The 21,073-nt window shown below is 41.0% G+C and overlaps 2 protein-coding genes across 4 annotated transcripts; one reads left to right on the top strand and one right to left on the bottom strand.

The window, feature by feature from the left end:
- Window positions 1-3,180: 3,180 nt before the first annotated feature.
- On the top strand, window positions 3,181-5,300 carry LOC139417342 (ORM1-like protein 2). 3 transcript variants are annotated; one of them, XM_071166610.1, is made up of 4 exons: window positions 3,181-3,216; window positions 4,249-4,422; window positions 4,602-4,753; window positions 4,912-5,300. In XM_071166610.1, the coding sequence occupies exons 2-4, from the start codon at window positions 4,249-4,251 to the stop codon at window positions 5,045-5,047; spliced, it is 462 nt and encodes a 153-aa protein (XP_071022711.1). In that variant the 5' UTR covers window positions 3,181-3,216; the 3' UTR covers window positions 5,048-5,300. The 3 variants fall into 3 exon arrangements, with proteins under 3 accessions (XP_071022711.1, XP_071022712.1, XP_071022710.1); XM_071166611.1 differs by lacking the exon at window positions 3,181-3,216 and adding an exon at window positions 3,217-3,236; XM_071166609.1 differs by lacking the exon at window positions 3,181-3,216 and adding an exon at window positions 3,237-3,325.
- A 2,628-nt stretch (window positions 5,301-7,928) lies between these two features.
- LOC139417343 (nuclear envelope integral membrane protein 1-like) lies at window positions 7,929-13,258 on the bottom strand. Its single transcript, XM_071166612.1, has 9 exons — window positions 13,139-13,258; window positions 12,268-12,389; window positions 11,852-12,071; window positions 11,684-11,756; window positions 11,496-11,589; window positions 11,181-11,295; window positions 10,807-11,032; window positions 10,520-10,696; window positions 7,929-10,242 (listed from the first exon to the last, which is right to left on the bottom strand). Exons 1-9 carry the CDS (start codon window positions 13,230-13,232, stop codon window positions 10,062-10,064), a joined length of 1,302 nt encoding a protein of 433 aa, XP_071022713.1. The 5' UTR covers window positions 13,233-13,258; the 3' UTR covers window positions 7,929-10,061.
- Between the last annotated feature and the right edge of the window lie 7,815 nt (window positions 13,259-21,073).

Genomic DNA, 21,073 nt, shown 5'->3' on the forward strand with positions numbered 1-21,073 from the left:
CACTTTGAATAGCGGGTAGTTAGAACACAAGAAAGCGTCTTTTTGCGAGACTGACCTTGAAAAAGGTCATGTCTCGTTTTGTTTTGAATTTTCTCAATGGCAATATTAATCTGATCATTCTTGTAGCCCCTCTCCTTGAACTTTCTTTGCGTCTCAGCCATATTTCTGTCGAAATGTGATTGTTTTTTGCAAATTATTTTGATTCGACAGAATTGGCTGTAGGGCAAACTATTTTTCAAGGGAAGTGGGTGACAACTATCAGCCCTCAACAAACTGTTACGATCAGTAGGCTTCCTGTAAAGATCAGTGTATAGAACATTATCTTCACACAAGATCAGAAGATCAAGAAAACTGATTTGACGTGTGTCAGATTGCGTAGTAAATCTCAAATGATCAGAACAGGAGTTAAGAAAAGCATAGAATGCCTGGAGCTGTTTTGCATCACCCCTCCATAGAACAAAAATATCATCAATATACCGTTTCCAAATAATGATGTGAGGCAAGGAAACATTTTTGAGAGGATTGAAAATAAACTGTTTCTCCATGTAACCCACATACAAATTAGCATAGTTATGAGCCATGGGGGATCCCATAGCAGTACCATTCGTCTGTATAAAGAAACCATTTAGAAACATGAAATAGTTATGCGTGAGTACTATTGCTAGGTAAAGCTCCGCCTTATCTCAGTTCACTGGTTACGATGGCAACACCCATCCGTAGCACGCGCTCCAGCAGGTGTATCTCACTGATCATCCCTAAAGCCAACACCTCATTTGGCCGCCTTTCGTTCCAGTTCTCTGCTGCCTGTGACTGGAACGAATTGCAAAAATCGCTGAAGTTGGAGACTTTTATCTCCCTCACCAACTTCAAACATCTGCTATCTGAGCAGCTAACCGATCGCTGCAGCTGTACATAGTCTATTGGTAAATAGCCCACCCATTTTCACCTACCTCATCCCCATACTGTTTTTATTTATTTATTTTTCTGCTCTTTTGCACACCAATATCTCTACCTGTACATAACCATCTGATCATGTATCACTCCAGTGTTAATCTGCATAATTGTAATTATTTGCCTACCTTCTCATGCCTTTTGCACACAATGTATATATAGACTCCCCTTTTTTCTACTGTATTATTGACATGTTAATTGTTTACTCCATGTGTAACTCTGTGTTGTCTGCTCACACTGCTATGCCTTATCTTGGCCAGGTCGCAGTTGCAAATGAGAACTTGTTCTCAACTAGCCTACCTGGTTAAATAAAGGTGAAATAAAAAAAATAAAAAAAAATTTCAGCCAATATTATAATGCATGCACTGGAAGGTAGTTCTTTAGGGTCACGTTGCAGAAGAAAATGTTCCATAGCTTCAATACCGCCCTCGTGTGGAATATTTGTGTATAACGACTCAACATCAAAAGTAAATAACAAGGTATTCTCAGGGAGAGGATCAAGAGATTCAATGATAGAGATCATACTGCTGGTGTCCTTTACAAAGGAGAGGAGCTGTTCTGCGAGTAGTCTAATAAAAAAGTCAACAAAAGTAGATAGAGGGGCCGTTACTGCATCAATGCCCGCTACAATAGGGCGCCCTGGAGGTTGTGTAACATTCTTGTGTAATTTCGGCAAAGTATAGAAAGTGGCAATTTTAGGGTGTTGAATAGCCAAAAAAACATGTTCTTTTTTGGTTATCTGACCAGAACTTAAATACACATCTAGGACAGTAAAGATAGTATTCTGAAATTGGGAAGTAGGGTCACTTCTGAGTTTCTTGTAAAAGGTGTTGTCAAGCACCTGTCTATGACACTCGTGTACATAAACTGTCCTATCCATGAGTACAACCGACCCACCCTTGTCAGCAGGACGAATAAGGACTGACGTATCGGATTGTAAATCAAGCAAAGCTTGTTTTTCATCCTTAGGTAAATTATGGAAAGATTTGGACCCCTGTTTATTCTTAAGGAGATGTCCAACATAATTTTCCACAATTCTGCAATATAGAGTGATTGCGATTGGCTGGAGGTATAAAATAACTCTTGCTTCTAAAAGGAGTCGGAGTATGTGCAGGAGAGCAACCTACTGGTTCAATAGAAGTGTCAGAATTAGAGGAGTTAAAGTATTCCCTTAAACGGATGTTTCTAAAACACTTAAACATGTCTACCTTAACATCAAAATCGTTGCACTGGGTTGTAGGCACAAAAGATAACCCTTTATTAAGCAAAGAGACATGGTCAGGGCTCAATATCTTGCTTGATAAATTAAAGACACTCAGTCCCGTGGGTTCTGTGACCGTATGAACGGTCTCCTCTGCCTCTGATAGTCGTTTCTTCTTACCCCGTCTGGTGCGGCATCTCGTCGATGCGCGTGCCTGCGGCCACCTCCGCCCCTCCGTCCGTCCAGTCTCTCGTTGAATAAAAAACTACCACTGGAAGCCGATGAGGCGCTGGTTGTAGAGCGTTGATCAGACAAGGGTGGGTCTAAGTAAGCGGCATCCCTCTTGCGTCTGTCAATGAGAGGGGGAGCAGGACCTCTTTTGTCAGGGTTTCTCCAGAAGTAGACTTTGCCATCGGCATTGTCTTTTTTTGTCTTGGTTGAAATTCTTGATTTTAAGTTACTTTATTTCTGTAGACAACTTGTCCTGGAGCGCTTGGTTAGTTTTCATCAGTTCATTGAATATGCCATCATCATTAACAGCTGTTTGTAGAGCTGTGCGTTTGTCTTTAATCGTGTTATCCATTTCAATAAAATCCTTCTTCAACTGATCAACAATTAATGTCATTAAATCAATAGAGCATTTGTTCAGGATGGCACACCAGCGCTCACAGAAATCATCTGTGCGCTGTCCCAATGATGGTTCTTTTTGCTACCTGAGTCCCCGTTTCACATTTTACACTCAGAACTACAGTTTTAATAGCCTATATTTGTTTAAATAGATGGACTATGAAATGTTTGGTAGGGCAACAGAGGACAAGGGGGATCGTTTTATTTTTTAAATATTATCAACAACCACCATTTGAATACAATTATTTTGTATTTTCTTTTTCCCTTTTAACATTGGGTAAAAATATGTTTAATGTATATTTGGATTTTCTGTCCACTCATAATAACGTTATTATAACGGAAGATTTATGATAAATGACGTGGAACCATTAAAGCTAATCCAAAACGAACAGGGGCGGGGTTGAACATGTTTAGGGATTTCCTGGTTACAACATAAGGTGAGTTTCTAACTAGCTAGGTGAGTTTCTAGCTACATTGTCAGGAAAGTTTGATATAAAATGCTAAATGTAATGGATTAGCACACGAGTTGACAGAATCTAACGCACTGTAAGTAGATTTTGCAGATGCATCTACGTTTTCACGGCGCAAACAGCTGTTGTTATTTAGTTAGCTAGCTAGTAACGTTAGCTAGTTTAGCCAGTTAATCGACTGTAGTGTTTCCAGTAGTTAAACTCGTTTATATCGTAAGGATCCATAAAAACAAGAAAGAGCTTTTTGGTCTTAATTGAAGGTTAGGACTTGGCATAATGTTAGCAGTGTGGTTACGGTTAAGAATCATATTTTAAGAAGATCAGCTGTAGAAATAGGCTGGGTTTATGACTTTGTGGCTGTGGTAACTAGTGACGACCCGAGTGTAGTGGCCAAATCAGGCCTAAAGTTGCTTGAGCTACTTAGTCAGATGAGTTAAAGCTAGACCCACTTGCTATATATTCACAACAAGGTATTAGCTAACGTTAGTTTTAGACTTTTAGACTAGCTAACGTTAGTTTTAGAAAATTTCGGGAATTCTCAGTTTCCCAAATCCACTTTGATTGGAATTGGAAAATATTTACAAAATGTTAATAGCTAGCTACCTACAATAATAGTATGCAATCAAATATGGTCACTCACCTGGCCTAGTGGCTTACTGGGAATGAGAACTAGGCTAGATTTCTACTTCCCCTTGATATCAACTTTCTGTATCTGACATAGCCTATCTCATCTTCTCTTGTTGTGATCTGTGAAATGAGTAGTTGAGGGAACTCTGTGAAATATGCAAATTATGTACTCATTCTCCTTTTATTTTGTAACATTTTAGGATAATTTAATTCTAGATTTTCTGTTAACACCATTATCTGGCGAGGGACAAGCCATAGGCCTAGTTCCTTTAGATTCCTTTCCTCTATTAAGCATCAATGTTTTCTGTATCAAGCCTGTATCAAGCTTCAATGTCCAATGCTCATCATGTGTAATCCTCCCGTTCCCTCAAGATGAATGTGGGCGTGGCTCACAGTGAGGTAAACCCCAATACGAGGGTGATGAACAGCAGAGGGATCTGGCTGGCCTACCTGTTGTTGGTCACCGTGCTGCACGTCGTCTTGTTGAGCATCCCTGTACTCACGGTGCCTCTTGTCTGGACCCTCACAAATGTCATCCATAATTTGGTCAGCCCAAGTATTTATAGTTTGTTTATCATTTTTCCAATCAAATGTTCTCATTTAAATACATTTCTATTTCAACTACATCATGAAAAATGAGGGCTTGTATTATGACATTGTAATGACTAATGAGTGTGTCTGTTGATCTAATAGAGGTGTGTTTATGTGTGATCTGTCCACCACAGGTGATGTACTTATTTCTGCACACGGTAAAGGGCACTCCTTTTGAGACACCGGACCAGGGCAAAGCTCGCCTACTCACACACTGGGAACAGATGGACTACGGCATTCAGTTTACATCCTCACGCAAATTCCTCACCATCTCACCCATTGTGCTGTAAGACTGAAAATCTGTACATACTAGATTTTGTTATGTTAAGTTTTCCTTATGGCTTGCAATGATAAATTAATGTGGAAGAGTAACTATTTAATTATTGCATCCTTGTTTGTTATGAGCATTGAATAATAACCCTAAACTAGCTGTTAATTCTTCAGGTATATTCTTGCCAGTTTCTACACCAAGTACGATGCCACACATTTCCTGGTCAATACAGGCTCTCTCCTCAGCGTCCTCCTTCCAAAGCTGCCCCTGTTCCATGGAGTACGAATATTTGGGATCAATAGATATTGACTAACACAGGTGGATAATATCAGAGTTATATTCTATTTATGTGTACTTTACTTGTGAGGTCCAGAGGCGGAAGTGAATAAGAAATGTTTGGTAACTTTATGAGCTGTTTGAAGGGCATTGTTGTTTTTATTGCACAGTTCATTTTCGCTCTGTGACTAAAAACAAAGAACCAAAATGCACTGAACGCCAAGCTATATGATTAAGAGTTACTGAGTGCCTCTGCTTTATTTCATGTAATTTATTTTCGTTATATGACATTATATTATATATATATATATTATATATTATATTTGTTGTTCAAAGTCACTCACACATAGATACCATAGACTGTATGATCCTGTGTCTGGTTCCACACACACAGAGAGCATGTATGTATGTGTGCAATGTGCTGGTATCCTCAAACCATTACTTTCTCTTTTTGTCAGATGACATTTTTTGACGTTGTTTTCTAGAAAGAACTATATTGTGAACGTCATCACCTTCAAACCTAAGTCTTTATAGGATGACTTGTATATGTCCACACATTGGAATGTGTGATTACATAGTTTAGGATAGTGGCATCCATATAAATATAATGTTGGATGCCATAGAAATTGAATGTTGCCAGTCTTTGCAGTGCCTTAAATGTTTAACTTGGCTGAAAATTTTTTTCCATTTAGTTTGGTAACAATCAATCCATGTGATGACACTTATTGGAGGTCAATTTCCATGTGAGCATTCTCAATAAATGATAGTGTCTAATAATAAACGTTCAATATTGTGTAAATCTAAATACTTTGTATGGAAATTTGGGGTACATCCCGGGGCATACATCATTGTCATTGTGTGTACAAACACAAGTGTAGCAAATTAATAGATACACCCAAGACAAAGAAAATTGTTGCATTGATTGTTCTCATCTAATTCCATAATGCTCCAAGTGTGAAACCTAAGGGGAGTGTTCAGCAGTGAGTGACAACAGCAGCACAGGAGTAAAGTGACGTTGCAGGGGACTGAGGGGTCAGACCATCATGTAAATTCTCAGATTACCTGTGTAGGCGTGGCTGTGAGGATTCTGGGGAACTCCACACACTTTATATGAGGCCTGTGTGGAGGAATATACCAATTCCTATGATGTGCTGATAGACTGGAGGGATGCCCCCCCCCCCCCCAAGACTATGACCATGTTTTCATTGGAGTGATGAGGTTAGGTGGTGTGCTTGCTCTCTTCTGGGGGAAGTAGCATAGGGGAAATGGTGTCTTCGATAATAATTTGACTATGCTGTCAAACATACCATTTTTTTAAACCTGGGAAGTACATGCAAATGATCTAATAGCTCCATCAGCTGTCAGACTGTAGAATCCCATATAGGGTTGCCTGACTTGCCCCCACTGTCTGCAATGCAAACAACATTTGGGTCACATTTTCAAAGGTAGTGTAAATCAAAAGTGTTGCACCACCTGGCTTGTGAATTGCAGCTAACAGGAATCCGTAATGAAAACCTGGTAATGTTGAAGGCTGTCAAGGTAGAAATTAGAGTTAGACAAGCGGGGATGTTTGTCCCAAAATACCAGAGGATACCCAATGATGACCCTAGTCATCTTTTGAATATCAGCCTGATACCAAGTAGCCATACCTCCTGGATACCATATACAGGGGTGTAAAGTACTTAAGTAGTACTTTAAAGTATTTTTACTTAAGTCGTTTTTGGGGGTATCTTTACTGTATATATTTTGACTACTTTTACTCCACTACATTCCTAAAGAAAATATGTACTTTTGCCACCCATACATTTTCCCTGAAACCCAAAAGTACTCATTACATTTCAAATGTTCAGACAGGACAGCAATATCGTCCAATTTACACACCTATCAATATAATGCGTTGTCATCCCTACTTCCTCTGATCTGGCGGACTTAACACAAATACTGTGTTTTTAAATTATGTCTGAGTGTTGGAGTGTGCCCGTCTGTAAAAAATAAAAAATAACATTTGGGCTGTCTGGTTGCATTTACTTTTGTTCAAGTATGACAATTGAGTACTTTTTCCACCACTGTACTTAAGTATGTTTAAAACGAGATACTTTGACCTTTACTCAAGTATTTTTTTACTGGGTGACACTTTTACTTGAGTCTTTTTCTATTAAGGTATCTTTACTTTTACTCAAGTATGACAATTGAGTACTTTTTCCACCACTGACCAGATACATGTAGATATCTCCATTTACAACCATATTACCTGATGATTAGCCAATCATTTACCCTAAAACCAGCTAATAGAGCAATAGGTACTCGAAAATGGTTCTACTTCCAGTTTTTTTATTTTACAACCATGGATTTGATGCATGCCTTTGAACTACTACATGCAAAACTCACCAAGCCGGTATTGACTATGGATATAAATAGCATTGTTAGACACAGTTTTCCATCATTATTGACAGAATTTCTGAGTATAGGTTTTTGTCTGAAGTATCCTAGAAGTTTCAAATAAAGCTGCATGTTCCTGGATGTTCCTTTATGGTTTCTATGAAACCACAACTCCTTATAAAACTAGAGATATTTTCCCCAAATTATAAAATAAAATATTCAGTTTGGACATCATTTTCAGAAATCTGTGCACTTACTCATCAGTAAAACTTGGGGGATTTCATGTAACTGTCCTAGAGAAGCTTGAGAACCACTCAAATAAAATTAGGTGGGTAAAGATAAGTCTATGCTGCAAGTAATCAAACCAGAAAACTGAAGTACACGGTATATAAAGAAAAGGTATATTGCACCCGCTGTTGTTTGTGTAGAGTAGTTTCAACATAACTCATACAGACTACATCATTCTTTTGAGGTTTTTCTACTCTGTATTCCCCTTCTACAGGCAACAGGCTAGTGGAAATGTCTCAAGATTAAGTGGCGTTTTACAATATCATGAATTTATTAACATCCACATGATTATTTACAGTTTCAACCTTTTAGTTGATAAAGAACAAGATGGACAGGGTGGTCCTGATCCTAGATCAGCACTCCTACTCTGAGAAGCTTTGGCCCAGATCTGTATAGGTATATGCAAGACAAATTACACAACATAATACAGAATTGCAGCCAGGATACTAAAGTACAATATCTCACAGTATAAAAAATATTATCCATTTCAACACGTTTTGTCTAAAATAAAAATTAAATAAAGGCAATGCTTGTGGTATGAAACCTAGAAATCTCAGTACAAATAAAACAAGAAAAAAGATTCAAGTTAGAAATAACTAACAACCATTTTGTGATGTGTCACACACGTCAAAGAACGATTAAACTACTTGCAATGATATCCTTAAACATTACATATATAAATGGGATCCTTAAACATGAGTATATATATATATATATATCACACACACATACTCAATCAATGGCTGTAAACATGCTGCTTCAAATACCAAAATACACTGAACAAATATGTAAACACAACATGTAAAGTGTTGGTCCCATGTTTCATGAGCTGAAATAAAATATCCCAGAAATTTTCCATACGCACAAAAATCTTATTTCTCTCAAATTCTGTGCACAAATTTGGTTACATCCCTTTTAGTGAGCATTTCTCCTTTGCCAAGAGAATCCATCCACCTGACAGGTGTGACTTATCAAGAAGCTCATTAAACAGCATGATCACTACACAGGTGGAACTTGTGCTGGGGACAATAAAAGGCCACTCTAAAATGGGCAGTTTTGTCACACAACACCACAGATGTTTTGAGGGAGTGTACAATTGGCATGCTGACTGCAGGAATGTCCACCTGAGTTGTTGCCAGAGAATTGAATGCTGATCTCTCTACCATAAGCCACCTCCAACATTGTTTTAGAGACTCTGGCAGTATGTCCAATCGGCCTCACAACCGCAGACCACGTGTAACCATGCCAGCCCAGGACCTCCACATCTGGCTCCTTCAACTTCAGGATTGTTTGGGACCAGCCACCCGGACAGCTGATGAAACTGAGGTGTATTTCTGTCCGTAATATATCCCATTTGTAGGGAAAAACTAATACGGATTGGCTGGGCCTGGCTCTCAAGCAGCCCACCCATGGCTGCACCCCTGACCAGTCATGTGAAATCCATAGCAGAGGGGCTAACGAATTTATTTCAATTCACTTATTTCATGATATGAAATGTAACTCAGTAAAATGGTTATATTTTTGCTCAGTATACTAACTTATTCCCAACAGATGTCAGCTATGAAATCATTTCCTGTTTACGTCAACGCGTTTCACAACGCAAAAAGTCAGTTATTTAACATAAAAAATAAGACCAAGAAAACATTTTTACATTAAAACATCTCCAAAATTGTGCCCTGGCAATTTACTAATGAGGAAAGATAGCAAAATAATGTTCGGTCATTGCTCCCAGAAAATGAAATGCCAAACATTCTTAGTCTTCATAAACTTGCTCTTGCTGAGGAGTGTAACACAACAAAGCATGACTTAGCAAGCTGATTTGCAAGAATATTCTGATATAACTTTATTTTTTTAGAAAGACTAGCATGAAATGTGCATTGTCTAATTGACTCAATAACCAAAACCCATACTGTACCCAAGCTTAGCTTTCTTAATGAAATCGAAAATCTAGTTATTTCTGCTTGTTTATCAATGTTAGCTAGCTACCTCATTAATCCTGCTTTGTAGTATACCCCTGCGGTCAAGTTTCTCAGCTGAAATTAAAACACTGGGATAAATCCAAACTTTATAAATATGCCCCTAACTCGAGGGAGTTCTCCACATGAATTAGATTTACATTTTCAGTTCAGTACATTGCACTCAGGGCCTGGCTTTAAGTGTCAATTTACAAAACTGGTGGTTGCCATCAGCAATCTACAGTAGGATCTATGCCTCAACTTAGATGCAAGACATTCTCACAGGGATACTAATGGCAAGATTCCACTATCTCCTGGTGATTCATGAACACCTGTCTTCGGGTTGGAGGAGAGCTGTGAGGGTTAAAGGCCAGTCAGCTCCATCAACCTGGCTGCTACAGGGAAAAACACCCATCTATGCATCATCACAAGTCTCTGTCATTCCACCCAAGGTCTCCTCTTTTCAAACCGTTCACCATATTCTCCTCATCATTGTCCTCATCCGTGTCAAAGAAATCATCCTCAAAGAAGGATCCATATTCCTGTGCATGCACAGAAACCTCATTTGATATCAGGTGAGGTGAGCCCTCCACAAAATCTGCAAACCTGTGGATCAGACAAATCATTTTCTTTATTCCAAGCTACTATACCACACTGACACACATTTTTAGTTAAAACAATGAATGGGAAAGAGACAGTTATATGACTAGTTGACCTAAAAAGACAAACATCACCCCCAGACCAGAAGATAGCTTTTCGATCCAGCAGTAGCCAATGTACATTTGACTTGTTTAGAGCACAGACAACCAGGGGTTAATACCAGATCATTAAAAGCAGAATGAACATCATTAGTCAGTATTTCAATGCAACAACGGTCTGTCACCTTTTTGGGGACTGAAGTCGAGAGACTGTCTTCCAGGTGCTGAAGTCTGGACTGCTGCAGTACTTTCTCAGCTCCTCCAGGGCATGTTGCGTCTCCTCCTCCCCCTGTTTCTGGAACTCTTCTTCAGTCAGCAGTCGACGAGGCTCTGGCTTCCAGCGTAGAGTTGGCTTGACCTTACTGCACAAGAGGATTGTACACTATAACAGCAGCAGACAACATGTCACTTGACACCAATACAGGAATGTACACATGTTACCTTGAGAGTAGTACTACAAACTAACACCTACTGCCATGCAAGAAGGAGCAATGAAACAGGGTACTCCAGGTTCTTAGAGCAGAATGTAGCAATGATGGTGGCCAACGCCACTTGCTGAACCTGGATACCAGCATAGATCAGCAGCAGGCCAAAAAACTGCAGCGTCCAGGACAGGATATTGATACTCCTCTCCTCCACAAGAGGGCCATGACGATAGCACACAGCAAAACTGATAAACCCAACCACTGCAGCATAGCCTAGGGCACACAGACAAACAATTCATGTAACTGTTCCTATTACAAACATGGAGCAATGGTTGTGAACTAATAACAGATGTTAAAAGTTTGAGAGGCAATGTAGTTCTCAGAGTTTGTTGTGATTGTGTTTAATACAATCAATATTTACCAAAAGCCACGTGCCAGTGCTCTTTCAGAATCAGCTGCAGGTTCCTGAACACAAGCTGGATGACGTAAACAGAGAAGGACCAGCCACCAACTATCACCACGTAAAATGGGCTTTTCTGAGAAAAGAAAAAGATGATATGGGTTGTGAAATCTAAACATATATTTGTATGACTCTCACACACATTATAGAAATCAGAAAGGTCACCAAAACATTAACTATCTGGGTACTCTGACTTGTTATTGCTTTGTTCAAATCAAACTGTTAGTAGTGGGTGTGATTAGCTATGAGACTGATATAGAAGTGTTGACTTCTTACCTTTGGCAAAAACCGTGCCATGATGAAGATGAGAATGATGAGGGAGGCAATCATACCTGTGCTCATGCCAGCAGAGTAATAGAATACCTGACTCCTGTTAGATAGCAACAAAAAAACATAGCCAATATTATCTGGACCATGTCATTTATATAGAGGGGGTAAAATGTGAACACAATCCATTTAGTTACCTGCTGAGCGAGTCAGCAAAGATGAACAGCAGCACTCCAGCCAAGAATGTCACAAATAGGAAAATGTCGAACTCTGTGGGAGTGAAGCACAGACAGCAAAGATAACACAAAATGAATGGGTAATAGACATGTAACTAACTAAGCAACCCCACCTTTCCCTTTACTTACTTCGTGTGGGCTTTACAGTGTATATTGCTACAGGGTCGATGGGTTTGATCTTGAAGCAGGTCTTTGGGCTGAACAGGCTGATGCTGAGGGTGGTTTCATTGGTCTGCTCATGCATTAGGTACTGCACCAGTCCCCAGACACTGAAATGTTCTAGCTCCTGCAGCTTCTCCTCATCCTCCACAACAGTTACCTTCAACTGTTTTGAGCTCCATACTCGAACCTATCGGCAATACAACACAAGTATTAGCTACACACACACATACACACATACATACAGGCTCTCTTTCAAATAAGAGACTTATCATCGAACCCTGAGGTCCGATCTGTTTGTGCCATCATGCCAACCCTTTTGTCACTCTAGCAATGGACATGACAAGAGCACAAATAGACCTGGGAAGAAAAAATTGTTCTCTTGCCTGGATTCTTGTCCATGTTTCCTTCCAACCTGGGACAATGGGGTTGAGATAGCAGTAGTGATTTGACCCTGTTTTGGCAGACTCTTGGCCATCTTTGATATTGACTATGTTGATCTTACTTCCTGTGAGAATGATACGATGTTAGGGTCAGCTTCGTGCATTTACTATCCAGCAAATCAAATTGTATTTGTCAAATGCACAGGATACAGCAGGTATAAGCAGTACAGTGAAATGCTTAACCAGCTAGCAAACTCTCCTCAACAATGCAGTAATATTAAATCACAAGTCAGCACGGACTGTATTCACCAGTAAACTTCTGTATGCTTTACACATCTGCTAGCAAACCAACTAAAGCTGGACATTGGCTTTCATAGGACTGGACTTAGCTAGTTATCCAGCTATTAGTAACTACTACTAGCAAGTGGTAACTAACGTTACTACTAGGTTATGTAACGTTAGTGAGCCACCAGAAATAAACCACGAACTATTTGGCTAACGAGGTTAGCTGACTAGCTAGAAAAGCAAGCTGACGTTGTGGAAAGTGAAGGGCGACACCAGCTGGCTAGCTAACTAGTTTCTGGTAACAGCTCAACTTTCAATGAATCTCTTAGAATTAAAATGTATTAGTTCATGTCTAATCACCTGGCTACTGACAGACTAGCTAACGTTAGCAGACTGGCTAGATAGTTCACCTGGGACAGTTAACGTTGCTAGCTCAGTTCATATAAGCCTTGTTAATGCCTTGGGTCTCAAGAACAACAGTAAGTAACTACGCTAGCTGGCCTCATCGTAAACGAAAAGTTCGCCTCTCACATTTCATATTGGCTATCAAATTCCCCGAACAAAATGACCTAGCTAGAAACAACTCTACCTGAGGTTGGTGGCGTACTTAATATACAAAAAAGCACAATTATAAAAACTATTTCGGAGAGAGGTCCATTTTTCCATTTCAGGAATCCCGCCATGACAGACGACTATATAGAAATCACATGGTTCTTGTTACAACAACTAACCAATCACATAAGTAAACTGTTCCGATACGTTGAAGATGCGAAAATGGCATGAATGTTTATGAATTTGTAAAAATATATATATGGGAAATAAGACATTATGGGGTATATTTTCTAATTATGATGAGTTTATTTGAAATAATTTAGGTAAATAAATCACACGTCTTTGTGTGAAATAAATACGAAAGAAATCTCGTATGCATCACAATCCAGAAATGACAACATTTCCGGTTGTCTCTTTCTGCCACAGGAGGCCCTCCCCGTAACGTTAAAATAACTGCGGGAAAGCAGTGCCCGACAGGCGAGGCAAACAAAGGACAGTGTGTGCCGGTTTCCAATGGCAGAGATGCAGCGTCTAATAAGCGTGACTAACAAACATTGAATAATGTCTCCCTGAACAAAAGGGATCAAATTAAAAGTAACAGTCAGTATCTGGTGTGGCCACCAGTTGCATTAAGTACTGCTCATGGACTGCACCAGAGTTGTCAGTTCTTGCTTTGAGATGTTACCCCACTCTTCCACCAAGGCACCTGGGGGGGGGGGACATGCTCAATGGGATTGAGATCTGAGCTCTTGCCTGGCCAAGGCAGAACACTGACATTCCTGTCTTGCAGGACATCATGCACAGAACGAGCAGTATGGCTGGTGGCATTGTCATGCTGGAGGCTCATATCAGGATGAGCCTGCAGGAAGGGTACCACATGAGGGAGGAGGATGTATTTCCTGTAACGCATAGCGTGGAGATTGCCTGCAATGACAACAAGCTCAGTCTGATGATGCTGTGACACACCGCCCCTGGACATGACGGACCCTCCACCTCCAAATCGATCCCGCTCCAGAGTGCAGGCCTCGGTGTAACGCTCATTCCTTCGACAATAAACGTGAATCCGATCATCACCCCTAGGTGAGACAAAACCGTGACTCGTCAGTGAAGAGCACTTTTTGCCAGTCCTGTCTGGTCTAGCGGCGGTGGGTTTATGCCCATAGGCTAAGTTGTTGCCGGTGATGTATGGTGAGGACCTGCCTTACAACAGGCCTACAAGCACTCAGTCCAGCCTCTCTCAGCCTATTGCGGACAGTCTGAGCACTGATGGAGGGATTGTGCGTTCCTGGTGTAACTCGGGCAGTTGTTGTTGCCATCCTGTATCTGTCCCACAGGTGTGATGTTGGGATGTTCTGATCCTGTGCAGGTGTTTTTACACATGGTCTGCCACTGCGAGGACGATCAGCTGTCCGCCCCATCTGCCTGTAGCTCTGTCTTAGGCGTCTCAAAGTACGGACATTGCAATTTATTGCCCTGGCCACATTTGCAGTCCCCATGCCTCCTTGCAGCATGCCTAAGGCACGTTCACGCAGATGAGCAGGGACCCTGGGCATCTTTCTTTTGGTGTTTTTCAAAGTCAGTAGAAATGCCTCTTTAGTGTCCTAAGTTTTCATAACTGTGACCTTAATTGCCTACCGTCGGGAAGCTGTTAGTGTCTTAACAACCGTTCCACAGGTGCATGTTCATTAATTGTTTATGGTTCATTGAACAAGCATGGGAATCAGTGTTTAAACCCTTTACAATGAAGATCTGTGAAGTTATTTGGATTTTACGAATTATCTTTGAAAGACAGGGTCCTGAAAAAGGGGCGAAGTTCATTCATACATTTTTTTTGCTGAGTTTACCACATCCCTGTTTGATGTTGTAAATTATCACATCACATAACATAAAGGCCTTTATTCACAGGCACTTCATTTTCTGCTCCTGTGCTGACCAGTTGGTCCCTAAACTCAGATGGTAACTACCACGGATTAGTCCTTTAATGTGGGCCTAAGTGGTCGTCAATGAAAGACCATAGAGCTCGGTAGAGCTCACTCGTCCTAAAACCTGGAAATGAGTTACCTCTGGTTCGTTCAACCATCCCTATGGGGAAAATTAATGGGGAAAGAATAGGGTTTTGGGATGAACGCCAAAAGTAAGTCCAAACCAGGCTTAGGAGATCTCCTATGTTTTGTTCTATTAGATAATATCAGTCAGTTAACATTACCTTTATGAATGATGAAGCCTTTATGTGCTTTTTCAAAATGACATAAATGCTTAAAATTCACAGAAATGTACTATAGCTGATGGCGATTATCTCATAGAACAAAACATATAAGATCTCCTAAACCTGTTACCGCAGACCTTATTTTTCGCGTTGATCCAAAAACCCTACAAAAACGTAATTCATTTCTCTATAGATCTTGTCCAACGAACCATGGCGGAGTTAGTGCCTACAAAAAGATGCCATTAGCCTAGCGGTTAACTGCTTCCCTGGGCACGGATGATGTTGATTAAGGCAGCACCCCGCACCTCTCTGATTCAGAGGGGTTTGGTCAAATGTGGAAGACTAAATGCAGTTGTGCAACTAACTAGGTATTCCCTTTTAGGATTTAAACATTTATTATATGTACACTTTGATTCTTGAAGAATATAGCTTATAAATTTCTCATGAGCTTAGTTCAGTGGTTCTTAACCTTGTTGGAGGTACTGAACCCCACCAGTTTCATATGCGCATTCACCGAACCCTTCTTAATTGGAAAAATAAAATATGTTTTTTTTCAAATTCAAAACATAGGTATATATTTTACAGGTGCACAAAATGAACCGTGCATCAACATCACTGTGTTCAAAGAACAAAATCATCAAAACATGATTTTCACACAAAAACAAAAACATAATGAATATTTACTGCAAATCAGTGTGACTTCTGCTGTTGCCTTTCAGAGACCAGTTCAGAAATGTGCGGCTTCACCTTGGCAAGTGCCACTCTCATGTCATTTTCGCAACAAAGTCTGTTCCTTTTCTTCGTTTTTATGTCCAGCTTCCTCGAAAAGGATTGCTCGCAAAGATATGTTGTAACAAACAGTGTGAAGATCTCCAGAGCTTTCTTAGCAATAACAGGGTACGTCACCATTTGTTGACACCAAAACGTTGAAAGCGTTGTTGTTCTGAAGAGTTGCTGTTGAACCTGGCTCTGCTGAATTTCAATGATTTCACCGAGGTATTCATCATTGACATCTTTTGTCTCAACACTAAACGTGAATGGCTGTCTCACCCATGCTGGATATGACTATCTTGTAGGGAAGTATCCGTCGAGAGACTTTGCAAGCTCATCTAAGTGCGTGGCAATTGCTTGCTTCAGTTCCGCGGGTACAGAAATGTCTCCGATTCCAGATACATCTTCGATCTTACTTACACAGTCGTCCAGCAGGGGAAAGTTTGCGAAGTTATCGTTCTCTGTTCATCGTTTCCATAGTGGTAGCTTTTTTTGAAAAGCCTTCAGGTTTTCCTCCGCTTCGATGATGTTGACTCCACCGCCCTGCATCTTTTGATTGAGATGATTGAGAGCTGCGAAGACATCAGCCATGTACGCTAAAATGAGAATGAACTCAGAATTTTTGAAGCAATCTGCATGACAATGTCGGTGCTCTTGCAAAAACAGGGCTAATTCCACACACACGGCAAAAACACGATTCAGCACCTGTCCCCGGGATAACCACCGAACGTTAGAATGGTACAGAAGTACCTCAAATTCAGAGCCCATTTCTTTACACAGCTCACTGAAGATGCAGTGCCTCAGAGCACTAGTTTGCACATAGTTCACGCATTCCACTACCATTTTTAATAGTTCTGCCAGTTTTGGAGGCAAGGTTTTTGTTGCCAACGCATGCCTGTGCAGAATACAATGCATAACAATGATGTGTGGTGCATCGGCTTTCACTAGCGCACCCAAACCAGACTTTCTTCCCAGCATGACTGGAGCTCCATCCGAACAAACTGCAGAAACCATATCCCACGAAAGATTGTTGTCTTTGAAGAAGTCATCCACAAGTTTCTTCACATCGGCTGTCTTAGTTGTTGTTGTAAGAGGCTTACAAAATAAAAAATCTTCCTTTATCACGTCGTCTTTCACATAGCGCACGAATACAGCAAGCTGGCTTAGATTGGAAACGTCTGTGGTCTGTCGAGTTGAAGGCTGAATTTTGCCGGGCTTGAAATCAGATCTGCAACTACTTGAGCCAAGATGTCTTTGCTCATGTCCTCTATTCTGTCGCTGATGGTGTCATTTGAAAGAGGAATTTGGGATAACTTAACTTCAGCCTCTTTTCCCAGCATGATATTCGCCATTTTCAACACAGCTGGTTTTATGAGTGTTTCACCAATGGTGTGTGGTTTGCCCTGCTTTGCGATCAGGTAAGAAACTTCGTACGATGCTGTGAGGATCGGTTTGTTGATGGGTACAAAGCCGAGAACAGGCAGAGTAGCCTTTTCATCGAATCTGGCTCTCTTCACCTTGAATTCAGCGAGCGTTGTGTTCTTGTATTTTCCATCTCCATATGCAGCTTAAGGAAGTGTTCTCTTAGTTTTGTCGGTGCTAGACTAGAATTGCTCAAATTGGCATTGCAAATCAGGCAGTTAGGACGCTGACTCCCATCACATTCCGTTCGTTATACATGTGAATCCATATTGTACATATTTGTCCGACCACTTTCTTTTTTTGCTCAACATAGTAAGTATGAAGGGATTAAAATATTAAGAAATCACAAGACGTACCATCACAACAGTCACAAGTCGACTACTGAGCGCACCAAATTCCCTGCAGCACAGATAGGCCAAGCGATGTAGCGTGATCACCTGCAGCCAATGATGGCCAAGCGGGGCGTGTCATCACGAATCATATGAGTCGGATGTGTGTCTTGACCTCCGCCGAATCCCTGAGACTGACTCGCCGAACCCCTGGGGTTCGATCGAACCCAGGTTAAGAACCACTGGCTTAGTTCAACTGTTTATATTGGTGGCAAATCTGATGACCGAATGGTGAAGAACATCTCGTCGCTCGAGAGCTCCCTTACCTGCCGATCTATAAATTATGTCTCTGTAATCTAGCATGGGTAGGATGGTCATCTGAATCAGGGTTAGTTTGGCAGCTGGGGTGAAAGAGGAGCGATTACGATAGAGGAAACCAAGTCTAGATTTAACTTTAGCCTGTAGCTTTGATATGTGCTGAGAGAAGGACAGTGTACCATCTAGCCCACATATGTCAGAGTCAAGGCCCGCGGGCCACATCCGGCCCGTAAGAAGGTTTTTTACGGCCCCTGGGATGATCTTGATTTATTATTAGAACCGGCCCGCAGCAAGCCGGCAGCCCGCAGATCTTTTACACGCACCAATACTACATTTCCCACAATGCAAAGGTGACGCACCGAGCAGTAGGCTGCTTCATTTCAATATTTATTGGCACAGCAGTCGTCAGCATCACAGTAAAATTAACTTTCAGATACCCATCAAAAATGGCAAAACGGAAGGTGGATACTGAGAACCGGGGGTTTCAAACAAGGTGGGAGTCGGAGTATATGTTCACGAAGGTAGCTGGAAAACCTGTGTGTCTTCTGTGTGGAGAAAGTGTGGCGGTACTGAAAGAGTATAATCTGAGACGACATTATGAAACGAAACACGCGGACAAAAACAAGAATATGGACATGGAACAAAGGCTACAAAAGGCAGAGGAATTAAAACGAGGCCTCAAATCTCGACAGGCTCTGTTCAAAAAAGCCAAATCACAAGGCCAGGCTGCTGTCAAGGCCAGTTTTATTTTGGCAGAAGAGATCGCTAAATCAGCCCGGCCATTTACGGAGGGGGATTTCATCAAAAACTGCATGATTAAAGTTTGTGACGAAGTTTGCCCAGAAAAAAGGCAACTCTTTTTAAATGTGAGTCTGAGCAGAAACACCATTGCCGAGAGAGTAGACCAGTTGTCCATCAATCTAAAAGAGCAGCTTGTGAAAAAGGGAAAAGATTTTATTGCATATTCCTTGGCTGTGGATGAGAGCACCGACATTTCTGACATTGCCCAGTTGTCAATTTTCATCCGCGGAGTGGACTCCAGCCTAAGCGTGACAGAGGAGTTTTTGGCTTTACGTCCTATGCATGGCACAACTACGGGGCATGATTTGTATGAAGAGGTGTCAAGATGTGTAAATGAGATGGAGCTGCCTTGGGAAAAACTCGTGGGTTTGACAACCGACGGAGCACCTACGATGTGTGGACACAGGAGCGGACTGGTGGCGAAGATACGGGAAAAGATGCAAGAGGAAAACGCGACAGGTGAGCTGACAGCTTATCATTGTATCATACACCAGGAAGCGTTGTGCGGTAAAGCCTTGAAAATGGAGCATGTAATGAGCATCATCACGCGCACAGTTAACTTTATCAGAGCCAAAGGTTTGAATCACCGCCAGTTCAAGGCATTTCTGACGGAGTTAGAAACGGAGCATGGTGATTTGCCTTATCACACAGAGGTGCGATGGCTAAGCCAGGGAAAGGTGCTTCAAAGATGTTTCGAGCTTCGTGAGGAGATTTGTCTATTCTTGGACAGCAAAGGGAAAGACACAACACAACTCCGAGACGAAATGTTTCTGTGTGAAATGGCTTTTCTGTGTGACATTACGAGTCATCTGAATGCAATAAACTTGCAGCTGCAGGGTCGGGATCGTGTCATCTCTGATATGTACAGTACAGTGAAGGCATTTAAAACCAAACTGACTCTGTGGGAGACGCAGATGCGGAAAGAAAATTTGAGCCACTTTCCCAGCTGCCAGACCATGAAAGAGAAGCTCTCTACCAGTGCGTTCCCGAGCACACAGTTGGCTGATAAAATAGGTATGCTTACCACTGACTTTCGACGCCGATTTGCTGACTTTGAAGCACAAAAAAGCAGGTTGGAACTGCTCGGTAACCCATTTGCTGTTGACGTGGAAAGCTCACCACCAAACCTCCAAATGGAGTTGATTGACCTCCAATGCAATGATGCACTGAGGGAAAAATATGCGGCAGTGGGTGCTGCGGAGTTTGCCCGTTTCCTCCCCGGCACAATGCCCCAGCTGCGCATCCAGGCTGCTCAAACGTTGTCTATGTTTGGCAGCACATACCTGTGTGAACAACTGTTTTCTTTGATGAACCTGAACAAAACATCACACAGAAGTCGACTTACTGCTGAACACCTCCACTCAATTCTGAGGATTTCTTCAGCTCAGAGCCTTACCCCGAACATTGATGAACTTGTGGAAAAGATGGGACACCACCAAGTATCACCCTCAACCTCAAACAAGTGAACATTACTGTGCAATCACATATTTAGAGTTTTTACTCAGTTCAAGTTTAAAAGTTAAAATTTAATATTTGTTTTCACTGCATGTTACTTCTCCTTAAACAAAGTGTTGTTTTTGATTAATAGATTTTTGCACTTTATTTTTTTGTATTTCAATCCAATTATATTTTAAAAATATTTCAGTTGAGTGGATGATAGAAAATTGCTATTATTGTTTTTTCTTTGAAGTAAATTTAGCCCACTTTTGCTAAAATAGAAAATATAGTCTACTGATGGTGCCTTGAATACCGGTTTCTTTCATTTAATGTTCATGTTATGGGGATATTTATATAAAGGAAATTTGTCTTTTGTGTCTGTTGAAAATTAAAGATTACTGACAGAGCCATAAGAAAATATTGCTTTATTTATCTGATCATATTGTAATATATTTGTTAGGTTTTCAGTAGGTTCAATTAGGTTCACTAGACTATATGCGTCATTTAAAAATTTTTCAATGAACATTCGAACAGTCCGGCCCTCGTCTTGTAGCTGATTTTTTTATTTGGCCCTCCGTCCATTTGACTTTGACACCCCTGATCTAGCCATACTCCCAACTACTTGTATGAGGTGACTACCCCAACCTCTAAACCCTCAGAGGTAATAATCACACCTGTGGGGAGAGGG

This window comes from Oncorhynchus clarkii, chromosome 9 (genome assembly GCF_045791955.1).
Source record: "Oncorhynchus clarkii lewisi isolate Uvic-CL-2024 chromosome 9, UVic_Ocla_1.0, whole genome shotgun sequence".
In the NCBI taxonomy this organism is placed as follows: Eukaryota; Metazoa; Chordata; class Actinopteri; order Salmoniformes; family Salmonidae; genus Oncorhynchus; species Oncorhynchus clarkii.